This window comes from Emydura macquarii, unplaced genomic scaffold (assembly GCF_026122565.2).
Source record: "Emydura macquarii macquarii isolate MOO-44397 ecotype Brisbane River unplaced genomic scaffold, CSIRO-AGI_Emac_v2 contig_306, whole genome shotgun sequence".
Classification (NCBI taxonomy): domain Eukaryota; kingdom Metazoa; phylum Chordata; order Testudines; family Chelidae; genus Emydura; species Emydura macquarii.
The window spans coordinates 11,500,122-11,519,046 of NW_027130443.1; the positions used below are offsets into that span (position 1 = coordinate 11,500,122).

At 43.9% G+C, this 18,925-nt stretch overlaps 2 protein-coding genes across 7 annotated transcripts; both read left to right on the forward strand.

The window, feature by feature from the left end:
• Positions 1-3,974: 3,974 nt before the first annotated feature.
• CIRBP (cold inducible RNA binding protein) lies at positions 3,975-9,714 on the forward strand. Of its 6 annotated transcripts, none has more exons than XR_010921949.1 (8): positions 3,975-4,104; positions 5,324-5,432; positions 5,516-5,622; positions 6,089-6,227; positions 6,316-6,400; positions 6,589-6,656; positions 9,038-9,128; positions 9,376-9,714. XR_010921949.1 is itself a non-coding variant. In XM_067559278.1 (7 exons), the coding sequence occupies exons 2-7, from the start codon at positions 5,330-5,332 to the stop codon at positions 7,100-7,102; spliced, it is 519 nt and encodes a 172-aa protein (XP_067415379.1). In that variant the 5' UTR covers positions 3,975-4,104; positions 5,324-5,329; the 3' UTR covers positions 7,103-7,845. The 6 variants fall into 6 exon arrangements, 2 of the variants coding, with proteins under 2 accessions (XP_067415379.1, XP_067415389.1); XR_010921950.1 differs by having other exon boundaries at positions 9,041-9,128; XR_010921951.1 differs by having other exon boundaries at positions 6,592-6,656.
• Positions 9,715-16,591: 6,877 nt separating this feature from the next.
• On the forward strand, positions 16,592-18,710 carry FAM174C (family with sequence similarity 174 member C). Its single transcript, XM_067559333.1, is given in 2 exon segments — positions 16,592-16,907; positions 18,594-18,710. Coding segments are annotated over 2 exon segments (399 nt in total). The 5' UTR covers positions 16,592-16,625.
• Positions 18,711-18,925: the final 215 nt, after the last annotated feature.

The window sequence follows — 18,925 nt, forward strand, 5'->3', positions numbered from 1 at the left end:
TGTGCCAACACTCTTTATACACATTCGACCATGACATTAATGGTTGATGCGATTCTGGAGGTTGCGTCTTTCTAATGAAAGTGTAATTATTATAGTATTATCATTGGATTGATTATTTGGCATTTATAGTGTACCAAAACCACTCTGGATCTGGAAGTCATTGTGCTAAGCACTGTAAGAACACAGATGAAGATTTGGTCTCTGTTTTGAAGAGCTCACAGTCTAAGAAGACCATTTATAGTCCTTACATGGCACTTTTTCATCATATTAGGGTTGTTGTGACGACAGTAATTTCTCATTGGGAAAACTAAATACTATTGAAAATTTGTTTCAGCTGGGTAAGGTAAATATTCTTCATGGCCTGTCCTAAACTATTTTCTGGTGCTATTCAAAGGCTGCCCACGCAGGAGATGGACACACTGCAATGATGGGTAAAGATATTTTTGCATAGTGTATCAGCAATTCAGTTTTTGTACAATGTGTTGCGAAGCTGGGATGAGAAAGTTATAGAAACATATCTAATTATATATTATCGGCACACATTGCCTAATTCATTCTCTGACAACATGGGAAGTTCACTGGGCCAGTCGATTGCGGAGATATTCTCCTAGTCCTGATATCAGCTTTCATGTCCCAAAAATCAATCAGCATGTTGCGATGCATCCCTAACACATGTTAAGAGAATTCCTTGATATGAAGAGCTCAAGGTGCCGATCATGTAGAACAGACAAACTCGTTACAGCGCTTAGCAGGTGAAAGCTTTGCCTACGGAACATTACTTGGGGGAGCCTCTGCTGCATCCTCCTTGTTTATGAGTCAACATGACATATGCTGTTACTAATGCCCGGGATCAGCTGGGTGGGAATAAGCAGCAGTGGAGCAAATTAAGCCTCTTGGGAGTGCAAGAAGTGGGACAACGAAAGGGTGCAGGGCGATGAGAACCAGTCTGATTCTGATCTCACTGAATGGTGTAACCCCCCAAATTTCAATGGCATTAATCTTAATTTACACAGATATAAATCGGATCAGAATCAGGCCCTCTGCCTTCGGAGCCTAATCCCAAGTCAGTGGGAGTCTTTCCATTGACTTTAAAAGAAGTTGAATCAGACCCTAGGGGCCAAATTCTCAGCTTTGGACACAGCAACACTGATTTACATCAACTGAGGATCTGTCCCCCGGAGCATTGGGAACAGAATTTTAAAGCAGACAAATTATAAATGAAAGATCAACCATGTGACGTTAGAAACATTTAACTTGCATCAGTTTTGTACCAGGAACAAAAAACGCTTTTCAAAATAAAAGTGTTTTTCCCCTTTAATATTTCCCATATAGAGGCCGTAGGAAACATGAACAAAGATGCAGCACAGCTCTCCTCCCTCCCCCACCCCATTGCCATAGCACCAGTGTCCTACATATAGTAAAATGTTCTATATCTCCACTTATAAAATGGCTCCACACTTCAAGGTCACTCTATCCGCTCTCATCACAAATCAGGAATGCTTATGTTAATGTGTGTCTGATTTAATCAAAGCAGCCATACTAGGAATTCAAACTCAGGGCCTGCTTGGTTATTTTGTTTCTTTTCTCCTCCAAGAGCAATAACTGATTTGCAATCCCAAACCCACACACGCTCACCCTCCCTATCCCCGATGACTTTTAAAATTATTAGTGATTCTGATGGACTGAAAAACCTGAATTGCATATAGGTAAAATTAAAAGCAACCCATGATTGTTCCATATTTTAAGCCAAGATTTGACATCACTGTTTAAAAAGGAAGTACATGACATTTAAAATCAGCAATGAATAAATGAGTCCTTTGTCTGCAATACTCTACCACTTCTTACTGTTATTTAGTTTATATTATATTTATATAATGCTATTTCATCATATTCTTTTTAATTGTTGCTTTAATCGTATTCATGTATTTGTTGGTATTGTTGTGTTGTTTTATTGCAAAGCATCTACGATAAATTTAAGCACTAAGAGAGTGTATAAAATATATTATTCTTTATTAATTTGCATGAATTACTTGGGGATTAATACATTTTGCAAATTAACCAATAAACAAGCAACACACAATAATAAAGAAAGGCTGATGCATCACCAAACATTCTTGGTTAATTTATTTAAAAATACAAGGGGTTAGATGTGGTTATTTTATTGAATACGTCATAGCACAATATACTATTGGTGCTATATATTTTGCAGAAGCAACGATATCTTGGAATTGTCTCATGAGACCTGTAGACAGTGTTCTACAGTGAAAGCTGCGGAGAGAAGTAGTGAAACCACCATGGTTTTGTGTGTACAGATTAGGGAAGGGTGAGTTAGTGAGATTCTACTGTATTTTATTATTACTGTACCTGCACGGAGAACATCATATGGGACATCATAGCAGTTATCAGATGAAGATTCCCTTTCCTCTGTCCACAGATCAAAAAATGAGTGCGAATACCCAATACTTTTACATAACTGTGTGCAAATGACTCCTTTGGATCTGATTGTGGCTCCTTTTGCTGCTTCTGTTTCAACATCCACTAGGAAATCAACCACATTACATGGGAATAAGCAGCCCTGATCTAAATGTAAAGGATGTAGAAAGCCCCTCAGATGTTTTTCTCCTGCCTTTACTCTGATTGGGAATGCTATTAACATTGAACAGAAGGTGGTTAGGGGAGGAGTCTGCCTATGAGTGTGCCTTGGGCTGAACTGCAAAGGAAAATAATTCGTCGAGTCTTTTTCAATAATGACCTCGATCACATTTAAACCTCAGCTGAACAGGTTCTCTTTTTTCCTTTTGCTTGCATGTCTCTGCCTCTGCTCTGTTTTTTATGTGGCCCAGGATCACTTTCTGAACCAGCATCACACTTCGGGGTAGGGGGCTGGCGTGCTTTATAAATGATGGGCTGGAGCACTGCAGCGGTGGACTGGGCAGGTGGAATCGCTTTATGTCGCTTGGACGGGAACACTGGGACCTGCCCTGAAAATAGAGACATTCCCAGTTTTCAGACATGGCGCATGGTCACCAGAGTGTGCCTGTGTGTGGGGTGGGGGGACACCACGCCACAGGACTGCTTTAGAAACCAGCCCCGTCAGCGTGGGAGATGCATGATGTGTAAAGTGACCCCACAGCAAGCATGTCCAACTTCCACAGGCCTCACCAACAGACAAGCACCTGGTTTCCCTGCAGTGATTTAAAATGGCAGCCCTGAGGGGTTCATCCTCTGTACCCTACCCCGGCGGCTGATTCTCCTCAGCCACCCTCCCTGTCCGGCCCCGACACTGCAGGCAATTATTATTTATATCAGTGTTTCTCAACCACGGCACCATGGCTCCCCGGGACACAGGACAGGAAACCAGCCCCTGGTGTCCAAAAGGCTGAGAAACGCTGATTTATAGCGTCCCAGTGCCAGAGGGCGCCTGTCCGAATCAGGGCCCCCCTGTGCTGCACCGACACCCCAGAGCCAAGCTAGCGGGACCCGCTGCGGAGGAGAGCGGCCCAGGGCCACCAAGGCAGGCGGAGCCAGGGAGTGGCGGGTGGGGTCATGGCAACGCACAGAGCGAAAAGCGCCTCTTCCCCATCCAAGATGGCGCCGCCGCCTCAGGCGGCCCCTTTGTTCCACAGCGGCAGCGGGCGCCGCAGTGCTGCGAAGGGCGCGAAACTAGGGCAGCGCGACCCCGCCCACTTCCCCGCGTGAGTCTGTGTGTGGGCGGGGCTGCGGCTGAGGGAGGGAAGCCGTAGCCAATCAACTCCCTCCACTCTCTTTCATCCCACAAGGGCGCCTCTGCTAACTTTCTCCCGCCTACCCCTCCCATCCAATCAGCATTTTCCTCCCCCACTCCACCCCCACGTGGGGAATGCGAAGTTTTCATCACTTCCCTCTCCGCGTCTTATGAATATTAACCAGGCCCCGACCAATCAGGAGGCGAGGCGGTGTTAGCACCGTCGCGCAGTTACCTCATCCGCGCCGAGGACAATTTGAATATTCATATATAGGGCGGGGCTAGTCGAGGGCTATATAAGCAGCGGCGCCGCCAGCTCCTAGCGTACATCGTGCTGGAAGTTTGAAGCGTTGAGCCGGCTTTGCACCCACAGAGGACCGGTAAGGAGCCTGGAGGGAGGCGGGGGGAGGCCTAGAAACCGAGACGCAGTATCGCCTCAGACGGAGGCACCCTCCCTGAAGCGGTGCCCCATGGGAGCGGCTGATTTCCCTAGAGAGAGAAGCGGAGAAAGTCGGTGTGTCCGCCCGCCCGCCCCATCATATTCACGCTTTGAACCGCTGGAGTCCCCAGCAAGGCGAAGCGTATCGCTTGGGCTGCCATTAGAGGGAACGGAGAGCCATTAGCAGCGACGCGCCTTCCGAAACAAAATGGCGTCCGCTCTCGACCTGCGCAAAATGGCTCCCCCCTATTTGTAGCGCCTCGCCACGCATGCGCCGAGTGGGCGGGGCCAGGTGGGAGGAGCGAAGGCTTGGCGCGGGACGGGCGCGCGCATGCGTCAGACCGTGGGTCGTTTGCGCAGGGGTTCGGTGGGGTAGCTGCAGTGCCGGGGAGCTGGTCCTCGTGCAGCTCTCCACGCGCGCCTGGCTGCTAGGCAACGAAGAGGGCGCAGGCGTGCAGGCAGTAGCGGGGCATTTTGCCATTGAGGGGTCGTTCTCCTGAGGTGCGGGGAGTCGTTAAAAACAAAGTATCCAGCCCGTGCAAAGGCAGCCCCCTGCCGCGAGGGGCCGGGTGGGCGGTGGGATCGTCTCACACGCTGGGGCAGCCGACTGCTCTCTGGCCTGCTGCTAGCATAAGAGCCTGCCCAAATTGGGAAGGGCTAGATTGGGGTTACTCCGCCTGAGGGAGCCACTGCTGCTGATTCTCCATGGATGGCGAAGGGGCGAATGGATCATGCAAACGGGCCTGTGTGATAGCACTGGGCCTGGTGCTGTGCTGTGTATTGGGAGCCCCATGGGGGTTCTGGTTTGCGGGGATGGGATGTTACTTGGCTGCATGGAGTAAGGTGCGCTGCCAGATGCATTACGGTATCCTGTGTGGTCGCTGTTCTCCTTCCTGCAATCTGGCTGATTTCTTAAAATAAACACTTCTAATCTGCTTGTGTTTACATGCAGCCTGAGTACCACATGGCTATGGTCCTTTTCTGTGATTTGCACATGGCAGCTTAGTAGTGGCAGCTGTGTTGGCATACAAGTATTATGGTCCTGGTGACACCAATTTAGTGAATTAATCCCTTGGTCTCATGTGGTTCCTATATACTGAAGCAACAGAAATAATTTTTCCTGTGGGATTTAACAGTTGATGTAATATCTCTGTTTACAGAACAAAATGGCATCAGATGAGGGAAAGCTGTTTGTTGGTGGACTGAGTTTTGATACCAATGAACAATCACTGGAGCAAGTCTTTTCTAAATACGGACAGATATCTGAAGGTAAGAACAAAGTAACTGGTTGTGATGGGCTTTACTGCTCTGTGATAGAGTGGATCTGTGCTAATGTTGTCTTTCATTTTCAGTTGTCGTGGTGAAGGACAGAGAGACTCAAAGATCCAGAGGCTTTGGGTTCGTCACTTTTGAGAACATAGATGATGCTAAAGATGCAATGATGGCTATGAATGGAAAGGTAAGGAGATTTTGTGTTCCCTTTCCCCATACAAAGTGTACAGAGCTGCAGTAGTGTTATCTTTTTCCATTAAACAGGAAAACATTTACACTGACCATTGGGGGTTTAAAATGGTGAAATCATAAGTGATTCAGGAATTAAAATACGTAGTCAACATAATGGAAAATTAATTTTTCTAGGAGTATCTAAAGTAATGTGTAAATCTAAAAATAAACATGAATGAAACCTAATAGGCAGGTCTGCATTTTTTATTTCAAGCATTATCTTTATTTTTTGAATGTTCCGTAAATATTGATTAACAATGGTAGTGTCTTGATTGTGATCTTGAATGTGGGAGCAATCCACTTCTGATATAAATTACTAAAACTTTCTAATTGTACCATAAGTGTGGAAAGTTTACTCGGCAACTGCTGTCCTGTTAAATAAATACTGGTACAGTTTATTTTGTTCTGTTTTCTGTTTTTAGTCTGTTGATGGGCGTCAGATTAGAGTTGACCAGGCAGGTAAATCATCCGAAAACAGATCTCGTGGATATAGAGGGGGTTCATCTGGTGGCAGAGGCTTTTTCCGTGGAGGCAGAGGACGGGGCCGTGGCTTCTCTAGGGGTGAGTTAGTGTACGTGATTTTCAGTAACTGACTTGACACAGACCTTTTCAAGGTGTGCTAAACAGTCCTTTATTGTGTCCATTCAAGGAGGTGGAGACAGAGGCTATGGAGGAAGCAGATTCGATTCCAGAAGTGGGGGATATAATGGATCTAGAGACTACTATAGCAGCAGGTAAATAGTGAAAGTAGATTGCAAGAGTTCAAACAGCTGGCATTGAGTTTTTTCATGAAGAGCTGTGAAATAATTCTGTTCCCAACTTGACTGGGATGTACACTGGCTCAGTCCCAATTGCACAGCAAAAGTGTAATTGTATAGATCACAGCATGTTTTATAAAACACACATTTGTTACTTTTACCAGCAGGAATCAAGGTGGCTATGGTGACAGGTCTTCAGGAGGGTCCTACAGAGACAACTATGACAGTTATGGTAAGTCTTAGTTCAAGAGGGAACGAAGAGTACACTGCATTGGGAACTCTCTTAAACCGATTGACCTTTTGAAGTCTGGAAGTACTGTAAGGCTCAGTCGGACCATATCACTTTTTTTTGTTCTTGCCCATAAGAACCAGTCTATTTGCAACCAGGCCTTGGAAATGTTTGCCATTTTAATTCCTAATTTTAATGCATGTGTAGGACTTGCTTGGAACTAAGGCAAAACAAGTAGTAAATACTCACATTCCTGAAGCTCGAGAATTAGACAACTCCAAATGCCCTCTAACAAACTTTAATCAAGGGTGGGGGAAGTTCTCTTAAGCTGTAGTGAACTAGCACTAGCCTCTGAAATAATACAGGGAGTAAAATGCTGGAACTTGTCTATGCTTCAGTGCCTTTACAATTGTGCCTGCTTCTTGTCCTCAGCTACACACAACGAGTAAAAATCCTTCCTGACTCAAGATCGTCCTTCCAATGGCTGTATTTATAAAGATTTTTGGAGCTTCGCTGAAATCGTTATTGTGTAGTACATCTACTTGTGTATTCACTTTTGTAGTATTATCAGTTCTGATCTTGTCAAACACAGCCTGACAGCTTCTGATATGAGATGGTCTGATTAGACTTTTCTTTAAGAAAGCTCTGTTTCCAAGTGTTTTTAATCTTTTTTGAAAGCACTACGGATTTTATTTTATCCTCTGTGATGAGCCAAGGTGTTTTTTTAAAGTTGTGAAGTTGGGGCCCTAAATCATTTTTTTTTTTTTTTTTTTTTTTTTTTGAGATAGAAAAGGACCTTTAATTAACGTTCACTGGAAGCTGAACAAGCTGTGGACTTTTTTTTTATAAAGTGCATTACCTTCGTCTCTTGTAAACATTCCTTTAGTGTAGCAAGGTAGGCATGCAGCCTGGGTGTAAATTGGAAGGCAAACCACCTTGATATACTTAAAGAGAAACTTGCTTGTATGTTCATCCTGCATAACGGTATTTTTACTGTATGATGTAAATTACCCAAAAATAGACTTGCAAACTTACCATAAAAGAGGTTCTTGAAAATGTTTATTTATATTGTCCTTTTTTTACTGGAAGAAATATGCATATTCCATTGATATTGTATTTGAAATGGTAAAGGATTCTTGTATACAGTTTTCTTTGGCTTTACGAAGCCTATTAAAAGACAGTCTGAAATGAACTCTGCTCCTGACATTTACATTTCATTGCACAACACAGTTCTTGAAGATCTTGTGAATAAACTAAGTAATGAGGAGGACTCCAGAGAAAAGAGCCTAGTGTTAGGAGTATTAAAGCAAGCCAGATTTACTGACCACTGGAGAGAATGTAATTGTAACTGGTTTTGACATGTGAATACTGTCAAGATATTTTCACTTAAGAATAGTCAAAATTGTCTAGTGGCAGATTATTGAAAATATACTCTAGGGAATTGTAATGACTAACTTGTGATACTTAGGTCAGCAAAAGTGGAGGGTAAACCAGCAGGCCAGTTTAGTTAGTGAGGACAGTTCAGGATTTTCATAAAATAAGCAGACATTGCAATTTGTAGTCTGAATCAGTCTTTTGATAACTTGGATTAGTTACTGGTTTGACACAGACACAGTGTTCCAAGGTAGACAAATTGACTTAATTAGCTAGCTTTGTCATTGCCTTACAAGTTCTAAGAATTCTCTGCTAGCATATGGAAACTGCAGTGTCCTTGGAGAAAAGAAGTGTTGTGCCTCCAACAGAAACCTCTGAGACGAAAGCTGCTTTCTGGGCTAGTTCATATGTGGAAATAGTCCTGTAATTCGAGGTAACTCCTTTTGCTCATGTCCGCATCCTTCCTCTTGTTGAGAGCTCATTTGAAAGTCTAATGTACCTGTGAAATATTCCTCTGACAGTTTTGATCAACTAATGGAAAAATTTTAAATCTATGCCTATGCAATCTTTGGTTTGTGGCACAAATTCAGTTCCACAGGTCAGAGTTGGGCATACAGTCATGTCTTGCCTAGTAGGTATGGAAGCAAGATGGAAAACAGAATTCCCTGACTTGATTTGTGTTCATCTATTGAGACTCTTTCTAAGTCACTTAATTGTAGCTTTCTTTACTATCTTGTTGCCATTAACTTTCTCCCATAGCCCACACTGTTCCTAAGCAGCCATGTCAAAGTGGTTAACTGTCTCTGCTTAAGGATCAAATGATATACATTGGTTGGTATATCAAGGGCATCAGCCAGCCCTGGAATTTCCCAGACTGTGCTTCTGTGATGTGTTAGGGTTCAGCGAATGGCTTGTGAAACCCTTGTATACGATGTGACTTGTGTTTGGGGAGGTGGGTGGCAATGTAAACATGATGGTTGGATATTGTTAGTAACACATATTTGCTTTAGCAGGTTGAAGAGAAGATGGACACTTGAGCCTGAAACTGAGCATTCCTGAGCATTTCATGAAAGCAGTATGAACAGTCAACTTTCTAAGCAGGTACCAATCTACAGTGCATTCCCTTGTAAGAAATTACTAGAGTAGGGGAGAGCTCCTTTTGGAGAAACTTGATTTTAATTTGGCATATGACAAAAACATTAATTCTTGTATTTGTGCCAACACTGTAAGAAATAGGTGTTTCTTGATAACTATGCTAACTCTTGTTTAGTAGTTTTAGATAAGTTTAGATAAGAATTTTTCATCTGGATTTATCTGTAGAACTCATTGTCTCATTCTGTTTCCACAGTGAGCTGCATCGGAGAGGACTGATAAAAGCTGTTGAATGAGCAGTGGTATTCAAGAGCTTTGAAGGGGCAGTGTATAATACCTTGATATAGATCAAGTGAACAATTGGACTTGTAACAGTGACAACTAATAGAATAAATTATTGTACTGAAAAAAACTGATTATTTTGTTAAAAAATCTATGAATAAATATAAGAAAGATGGATGTAGTTAAGGCAGCATTTGATACAGATTTTGGGTTATTTGATGTATAACCCAATATAATTTAAAGCTTCAGTACTGAAAATCTGTCCCTATCTATGAAGGTATAGTTGATCAATAAAGGATTAAAGATCACTAAGTGAGCCCTTGTACAGGATTCTGAGAGGCTTGTTTATGACTTGGAGAATGAAGGCTGTCTTACTAAAATACTTTAGAAATGTCATTTTAATGGCAGGTGAGGTGAAGTGGTAATGAGTTGGTGGTTTACCCCTTCATGAGCAAGTCTGAGTTTAAAAAAACAAACCACAAGTCACTGAAACACCACTGTAACCGAATATTTTTGTGTTCTAGCTACATGTATTTTACCTATTGTGCATTCACAAATGTTACTACATTGTGACTGAGTTTGAAGGGGCACTGTCAGTTGAATAACTACATAAACACCTAGTGGTCAGGATCCATATCTAACTGTTCCTAACTTAGACACTAATAAAACTTGAAAAAAATTCAGTACTATGAAAATTCCATTTCTTCTAGCTTAAGGTTCATGTAAATTAGTCTACCATTCTAATTGGTTTGCACCTTCTGCTGATGAATATTAAAATGCTAGGGAAAAGTCAAAAATACACTCAATGGTAGGTTTTTTTATACAAAACCTCCATTTTGGGTGGCAAATGAAAGCTCACTATTTTGAAACTAATATTTTCCATTTGCCAATTCCCAGCACACTAATAAAAAATAGTGCCATTCTGTGGTTTTCTCATAACTAGAAAACCAGTGTTTTCACTACAGCTTACCATGAACAGCTGTTTGAGACTTCTCATATTGTTAGTGAAAAACATTCAGATTTGGTTTTGATTAAATATATTTATAATTTGAGTTTATGCTCAGAAAGAATAAATCTGTTCTAACCCTATTGTGTAAGTCATTAGCAATCAGTTGGGCTACTGAAGGAGACCGCACCTGCAAAACCTTTTCTGACTAAACAAACTAGTATGTTGAAGCAGTATCTGCTCATTAATTTGCATTTAAGTAGTGCGGTCAGCCATGTTTTTCAGAAATACTTAAATGCTGGAGTAGTCATGCCGGAAGCCTCAGTTACTTGGTGCTGTGCAAATACAGTAATATTTTGTATAAAAGTTTTAGATAAAGGACTAGTTTAGCCTTTTTGTACTGATATAACTTCATGTAGAAACAAAGCAGTACAACCTTGTGCAGCAGCAGTTATTGTTATAAAGGTGGGGGGTGGGGGGGGGTGTAAATATAAACTTTTTGCTAAGCTCAATTCCCTAATCTAAACAGATAAAAGTACAAAATCCAGACCAGACCTAAGGGAGGACCAAATGCTACAGGTGAGATAGGGTGATTAGAATGGCTTACAGGTGTTTAAAATATATAAATGAAAGATGCCAATTGCCTTCTTGCACCTTGCCATATGCAGCATAGGAGAAGTGGGTTTTAGTGGCCTCCCAAAGCTAGTTCCAGAAGGGAATTCCATGCATAAGGGGGCTTTGCCAGAAAGCCTGAAGGTTCATGGGAGAAATGGACAATGAGGATTTGGCTTAACTAGCCATTTCTCATATATGCTTTTAAGAGTGCCTCATGTTTTCATACTGAGCATATACAAGTGCGTTAGAAACATTTGTCTAAAAAGTATCTCAAAATAGGACCAAAAGGAATAAGCCAGTAATAAACATCTTAAATACATTGATATAATGGGAAGGTGTGTCCTAGCCATCTTTCCCAAGTTGCATGTAATCTTAGGGGCTCACTGCTCCGTTTTCCTTGTACATGGCTTTTATAGAAAGGTCAAAATTACAGCCCTATAGGGGTAAAAAGCATAGCTTTGCTTTCATGTGAGCTGCAGGCAGAGTCATTTACTTATGCTACAGGGACATAACTACAACTTATTCTCTCCCTTGCAGCTTCAATTTGCTGGTGCTGCCCTGAGAACTTGGGTTCGAGTGTGGTTTCCCTAAATGAAACAAAAGTGAATCCTCCCGTTTGTAGCTCTCCACATTGTCCCTCATGCTCAAAGAACTTACAATGGTCTGCCTGATTTACAAGGGCTTTGCATTGTGTGCAGTTAACTTACAGCAGTGCAGAGTGGGCGTGAAATGTTACCAGATCAGAATGGGTAGTATTTTCATCCATGTTGCATATACGTGAATGACAACACAAAGTGCAGGGCATTGGAGTTCAATGCACCTACAGCTGAAATCTTCAGTCCCATATTTAACTTAACAATGACTGGCTTTCTAATCAGACTGACATTACCCTTGACAATATGTGACTGTGTGCCAACCATTTGGCAAAAGTTGCTTGAAGTAGATTCAGTTGCCCTAGTTTCAAAGGATGTGCCTCATCCAGTTGCACTATTTTTTTCAAATATACATGGATCAAACTTCCTTGCTCAGCTTCTACAATGTGATGTCCCAGAGGCTGGCTTGAGAAGCATTTTTGCTAAGAATATCCTGTCATTTAGCCACATGGCTTTTGTTTTCCTTACTTTTGTCCTAGCAGTCTGGACATAGAAAGCACCCTTCTTTCTGCCTTTGTTCCCCTTTTAATTTTCTTCCACTGTATCAATACAGCCCTGCTAATTAAGTCAGGTGCCTGTTTAATCCCTTTAGTTAAATTCTTAGTTTATTATTTCTTGCCCTAATATGCTTTTACCTCTCAAAGACTCCTTTCCATCCAAAATTGCCTCACCTCCTTTATTGTCTCAATTCATTGGAACAAGGAGTTGTCTTCATCTGATTTCAAAAACGTTATTGGGTATCCAATACCTTGCTGTGTATGTTTCCACTACATCCTGTGTAATTAAAACCTCTCCATAGTCTCTGCCCTTGGTGCTGTTGTCATTGATCTGTTACACCAGTGCCTCATCATGCTTAAATTTGTAAACTAGAACTAAAGCTGACTGCATTCCTTTATTTCCAGCTGTTTGCTGAGTTTTACCCAGATTGATCTGAAGTATCCTTGGGCTGTGCAATTTCCATATTCTTTTGAAATATCCCTAAGTCAGAATTTCATTCTGTTACTGAGATTTCAAGTTCCTTTTCAGTAGCCTGGGGACTGATTTTTAGGCCTGCTGAGCATCTGTCACTCAAATTGGCTTCAGTTAGTTCTGTGGGTGCTCAACACTGAAAATCAGGCCCTATGCTCCTTGTTTAATGCCTGAAAAACCATATAGCACTACAAGTCCTTAAGGAAACTCCTTGTGTAGGAGTTTACAGCTGCAGAGTAGGTTTCTGAGACTGGAGGATGAATGGAGCAGACTGCTGTATGCAGGTGATAATTGAAGAGGGTTCCTGACTCCCCTTATGTGCACCAGATTTACAAGCAAAGGTGCTAACAAGGAACCCACCCACCTTCCCATATTAATAAAAAATTAACAGCCAAAATGCATTTGATAAGCGAATCACAGCCTTTCTTTACGTGCTGCCTCATCTACCTCTATTATGAGCTCTATGGTACTGTGAGTTATTAAATCAGCCTTTCTTAAGTGTGTAGTAGTTTGTGTAACAAGATGGGATAGTCTAGGGGTATTAGACTAGAAACCAGGAGATAGGGTTTCTATTCTTGACTCTACAGTGATCATCTGTCTGCCCTCGGGAAAGTGACTTATCTCTTCTATGTGACAGATACAAAAACCTGCAGGAACAATGAAAGGATTTGTGTGTATACACAGCAGGGCCAGTTCTGAAGTCTACTTATCTTATACTCCCATCAAACTCATTTAAATCAATGAGAGTTAAAAAACAAACCTTCCATCAGAATTTTGCCTGACGTATGTGATCATTTCTCCCCAGGTGACAGTGGGAGTTCTGCACGCCAACTGAGGGCAGTGCAGTATATGAACCCTAAGTGGTTTTGGAAGCCTTGATAAATGCCCTCAGGAGTTTAAATGACTCAAAATGTATACACACAAAGTATGATTTGAAAAACTTAACTTCCCTAAGATCCTGATAGAGACCTTTGTGACCGAAATTACATACACAAATAATTGTAGGTGCAAAAATGGAGACCTGAAAATCTGAGGCATAATTGGTTTCACAGGTTACAGCAAATGGATTAATTAAATGATTCCAGAAATCAGTTTTGGATGAAATAGAATGACTGGCTGAAAGGGCTTAATAAAAAGTCCTATTCAAAGGATGGCCAGGAAGTTGTTTTGAGATGTGGAACTATAGTGACACTTAATGGCCAATGTGAAAAGAAAACTAATAAAACTGGCAGAAATTTCCCCAGTGAAATCCTGAATTATGGCATTTTGAAAAAGCACTCTGTAACCTAGAAGTTCCAGTCTTTTCAAATATGTGTCCATTAAAGTTTATTCTACAGAGAACAGGACTACTGACAATACAATGTTACTGACACCAGCCTGCCAAAATCTCTTAAAAGTGGGCTGCGGGAATCACCAGTAAGGTGAAAGATTTGTTCATTCATTGGCCTCTGCTGAGACTTCCAATAAAACAATTAGTGCTAGATTTTCAAAAAGAGCTCTGCACTGAACAGCTCCCTATCATGACACAGCCAGATGTCCGAAAGACGTCTGCATCCTACGTGCCGAACTCTTAAAAAAACAGCACCAGCTCTGTGTGCCGAGCTATTTTGAAAACCTGTGGGCAGATCCGTAGATTGTGTAAAGTGACATAGATGCACAATGGAACTATGAGAGTTTATGCCATTTTAGGGTCTGCCAGTGCTTTGTCTTGCTTGAAGATGTGGCTTCTGTGATGTGGACGCCTGTCTAATAGAATCTGGGCTGAGCCTATCAACTCCTGTAAGCTGTCATTGGTAACAACTTTTAATAACTCCTGCCTGGTCAACTTCAGATCAGTGGCCTAGAGAATTTCCAGTGTCCTGTGTGCATGCATGGGGACCCAGAATATTTATTCCTGGTTAGTAAATATATACTGGTGACTAAAGAGACAAATTAATCCTCTGAAGGTTCTTTAAGCACTCACTAGTTACAGAAATACGGGGAAATAGGGAGGGCTTTTCACATTTGTGTATTTTTAAATCGCACATTTCATTAAAAAATATGTTGAACATTCAGTGCTCAACAAATAATGTAATAATACTACTGCAAAGCCTTGGTTCTCAAACTGGAGATTGCTAACAGGACCAGGGGACTTGCACAAACCTTCCCTTTCTTTACGGCTAGAAGGGAGGGAGAATCATGAAACTTAGTGTGACAGGGGGCCACAGTATGGAAAAAGCTGTGAATCATGACTGTAAAGGGAAGGTGATGATCCAGCTGGCAGGAAATCTTCCTGTGACAGATGGTCACCCTTTCTGATCTGCATAATCAGGAATTATTTTTAAGGAGTGAAAATGAGACTTGACTTTAGGAAGAAAGTATGTGATCTTGATTCCAGTCATTGCATCACAAGATCAGAGATTGCTCTGCTGAGAATGGGAGGGGAATCTGCCTCTGTCTGCTGCATTAACATCCTAGTCTCTCATCTTGCAAACACTTAGGGCTCATCTACACTTAAAATTTACAGCAGCACAATGGTATCGGTACAAGTGTGCCGCTGTAAGAGCGCTTATGTAGCCACGTTATATCAATGGGAGAAAGCTCTCCCGCCAACGTAATAAAACCCCCTAAATGAGCGGCAGTTGCTACGTTGGCAGGAGAGCATCTCCCGCTGACATAGTACTGTCCACACAAGTGCTTATGCTGGCAACATTTATGTCGCTCAGAGGTGTGTTTTTTTCATACCTCTGAGCAAAAAACATTTTGCCAGCATAAGTGCTAGTGTAGACAAGGCCTTAGTCGTGTGCTTAATTTTAAGCATGTGAGTAATCCCATTGGTCTGGACGGGGATCCTAATGAGCTGCAATGTATGTGTCTGTCACGGGCCTTGCTGCAGGATTTGCTTGAATTTTTCTGTTTTATGCATGTCATTGTCCCATTATTTTGCAGAGATGATGCCTAGTTTTTACAGGAGAATGGGAGTGGTCTCAACCCTCCTCCAATCCTTAAAAAAACCCTGACATTTTAAAATCAAAATATACATTAAAGAAGGGAGAAAGCAGCCCAGCACTGCAGAGCTGTCATGTGGCCACGGCCTGTCTCACCCTGTCTTTGTTCCTTTCTTCAGTCCCGTGCTGCGCCAAATAGTCCAGTGGTTCTCAACCAGGGGTATGTGTACCCCTGGAGGCATGCAGAGGTCTTCCAGGGGGTACATCAGCTCATCTAGATATTGGACTAGTTTTACAACAGGCACCATAAGAAAAACTAGCAAAGTCAGTACAAACTAAAATTTCGTACAGACAGTGACTTGTTTATACAGCTCTAGATACTACACGCTGAAATGTAAGTGCAATGTTCATGTTCCGATTCATTTATTTGATCATTATATGGGAAAAATGAGAAAGTCAGCTGTTTTCCAGTACCAGGGCCCTGTGACACTCTTGTATTTTTATGTCAGATTTAGTAAACAAGCCGGGTTTAAGTGAGGTGAAATTTGGGGGGGTACGCAAGACAAATCAGACTCCTGAAAGGGGGACAGGAGTTTGGAAAGTTTGAGAGCCACTGCCATAGTCCCCGTGCACCTCCTATTGCTTCCTGACACCCCCTGCTCCCCCATGCCCCCTCCTCTCTGCACCCAGGAGCCCCGTGCTCCTCCCTATTGCTCCGACACCCCCAATCCCTCATTGCCATTCTCTTCTGAAACCTGTTTCCACCATCCCCTCTGCACCCTGCAGTCCCCGTGCACCTCCTCATTGATTCCTGATGCCCCCCATTACCCCCTTCCCTCTGAGTTCCCCTTTCCCCTCGGTTCCTCTGCACCCTAGAGTCCCTTTCAACCTCCCCAGTGCCCCACGACCCCCTTACCCCGCTCGGTCTATACCCTCCCCGGAACCCCGCGCGCCCGGAACCTCGTGTGCGATCCCCACAGTTCCCTGCCGGACTCCACCCAGTGCTGCGCCGGGCCGGGGCCGGGGCCATTTCCGGCGGATAGGCCTCTCGCTGCGTTGCGCTACGCTGCGCGTGTTGGGCACTGCTGCCGCCCTGGGCCCGCCCGGCCTCGCTATGGTGCCGCGGGAGCCCGGCCGCCTCCTCCTGCTGCTCTTCCTGCTCGGAGCCTGCGCCGTGCCCGACGCCTCGGGGCCGGCGGGGACCTCGCCTCCCCCGGGCACCGCCGCCAACGGGACGGGCCCTCCGGGGCCGGCCGGGAACCACAGCGTCGGCGAGGGGGGCGGCGGGATCCGAGGCCTAGACCTGCTGAGCGGGCGGCTGCCCGCCGTGCAACGGGCCTTCTACGTGCTCAGCGGCCTCACCGTGCTGGCCGCGCTCGCTCGGGCGCTGCGGTGAGTGGGGCTGGGGGGCGCTGCGGTGAGTGGGGGGCTGGGGGAGGGGAAGGTGTGTGCGGGGGAGACAGACGCGGGGGGGGGGAAGGTTGGGGGCTGGGGGAGGGGAAGGTGGGGGCGGGGGAGACAGAGCCGCGGGGGGGGGAATGTTGGGTGCTGGGGGAGGGGAAAGGGGGGGGGGAGACACAGAGCCGCGGGGGGGGAATGTTGGGGACTGGGGGAGGGGAAGGTGGGGACCCCCCCTGTATTAGGGCACCATGCCCATGGAAGGAAGCTGGTCCCTCGACCCCTGGAGCACCTCCTTCACTTGGGGAGAGGCGAACCCTTATGCCCCACAGGAGGTAGGCTTGGGAACGTCCTGGGCTCCTTCCCCCCACCCCCATTTTCCTGTGATGCAGTCATGGGAACATCCTAGACTCACATCACTTTCCCCTTCCCACGCCTATGTCATCCTTCTTGGGACGCCCTAGTGGCCTAATCAGTATGAGGAAATGCTGGAGCCTTTTGCAATCCCTAGGAGGCTTACCCCACGCCCTTCAACATGCTTAATTTCTTCTGTTTTTCTTGTGGACTGTGAGTGAAATCTCTTTCTCCTGTTGCTTAAGATATCCTGTTAATTCATGGGAAAGTGGCTTCTCCAACACCACACCCTCTTCTGATGAGTGTGGACTCAGTCAAGGTAGTGCTGTACTTCTGCTGTAAAAGCTGAGAGGAGTCTGGGGGTTGGTAGAAAAAAAGTCCCCTGAGACTCTGCTGTTTCCTCCTCTGGGGATTTTACTTATCCCCACACAGGCATAGCAGGGACAGAGTTTTTGTCCTTGATGCCTCAGGCCCTGAGGTGAGAGATGGAGTCCAGCAATCCACTCTGTTATCCTCACGAGTTGTAACATTCTTTATCGTCAGCTAGTTCTACCTCTCTGAAATGGGTAAAATCCTTTCCTGACTTAGGGCTTGTCTACACAGAAAAGTTTTACCAGTATTACCAGTATAACTGTCTATCTGGACATTCATATCCTGGAATAAGAGTGGCTTTTTTTAGTTTAGCTTAAGCTCCTTTTGGATGGGGAAGAGATCTGCTGGTCTAGCTCTGTTAGCAAACATATGCTAGTAAAAGCCCTTTTTTTCCTGGTATGACACTATGGCTTTTGCTGGTATAGAATATTGTAAAAATTCACACCCCTAACTGGCGTTAGTATGCCAGCAAAATTAAGCGTAGACCTGGCCATAATGACATGGAAGCTGATTTTAAAAAAGCACCCTGAATCCAGAATAAGAATATCCACACAGGGAGTTATAACTATATTGGTCTGCAGTCACTCTTTGGCTTACACTTCCCTATACAGGTAAATCCTTAGAAAGCAATAGCTTCCGATACAATCCTTGTGACTAATATCCTGTATTGACAATGGTGTGCAGACTTAGGGGTGGTATTTTTCAGCTACTCTACAGGTGATGACCACTGAATCTGAATTGCATGGAATCCAGGAGCAAACCTGAGAGCATGTAACAGTCCACAGACAAAACATCACAGTCTATTTTTGTTCATTTTGCCCTTTCTGCTCATCAGACCCTCCTCTCCTTATGAGCTCATGACATTGTACACAAAAGAGAGCGTACATCAGGGTCTTTGCATGAAAGTCCTAGGTCAGAGGTACCTGTGAATGATCTCAAAACTGATTTCAGGTTGAAGAAGAAACCTCAGCGGAAGAAATATGGTCTCCTTTCAAACTATGATGAAAATATGGAGCTGGGTTCTCTCGACAGTGATGAAGACACAGTGTTTGAAACAAGAAATCTGAGACGGTAGGTGGATGTTTACAAGTAGCTAAATATCTCTTTCAAAAGATGCTGGAAGCTTGGGCATGGATCCTGCAATTGGATCCACACAGATGAAACTGCAGGTGCAAGGGTCCAACTGCATGGATCCGATTGCAGGGTCAGGCCTTTGGGTTCCATTAACATTCTCAAGAGACCATTGGATAGATGGGATTATTTGAGATGCTAAAGGGCCTTTAGACACAT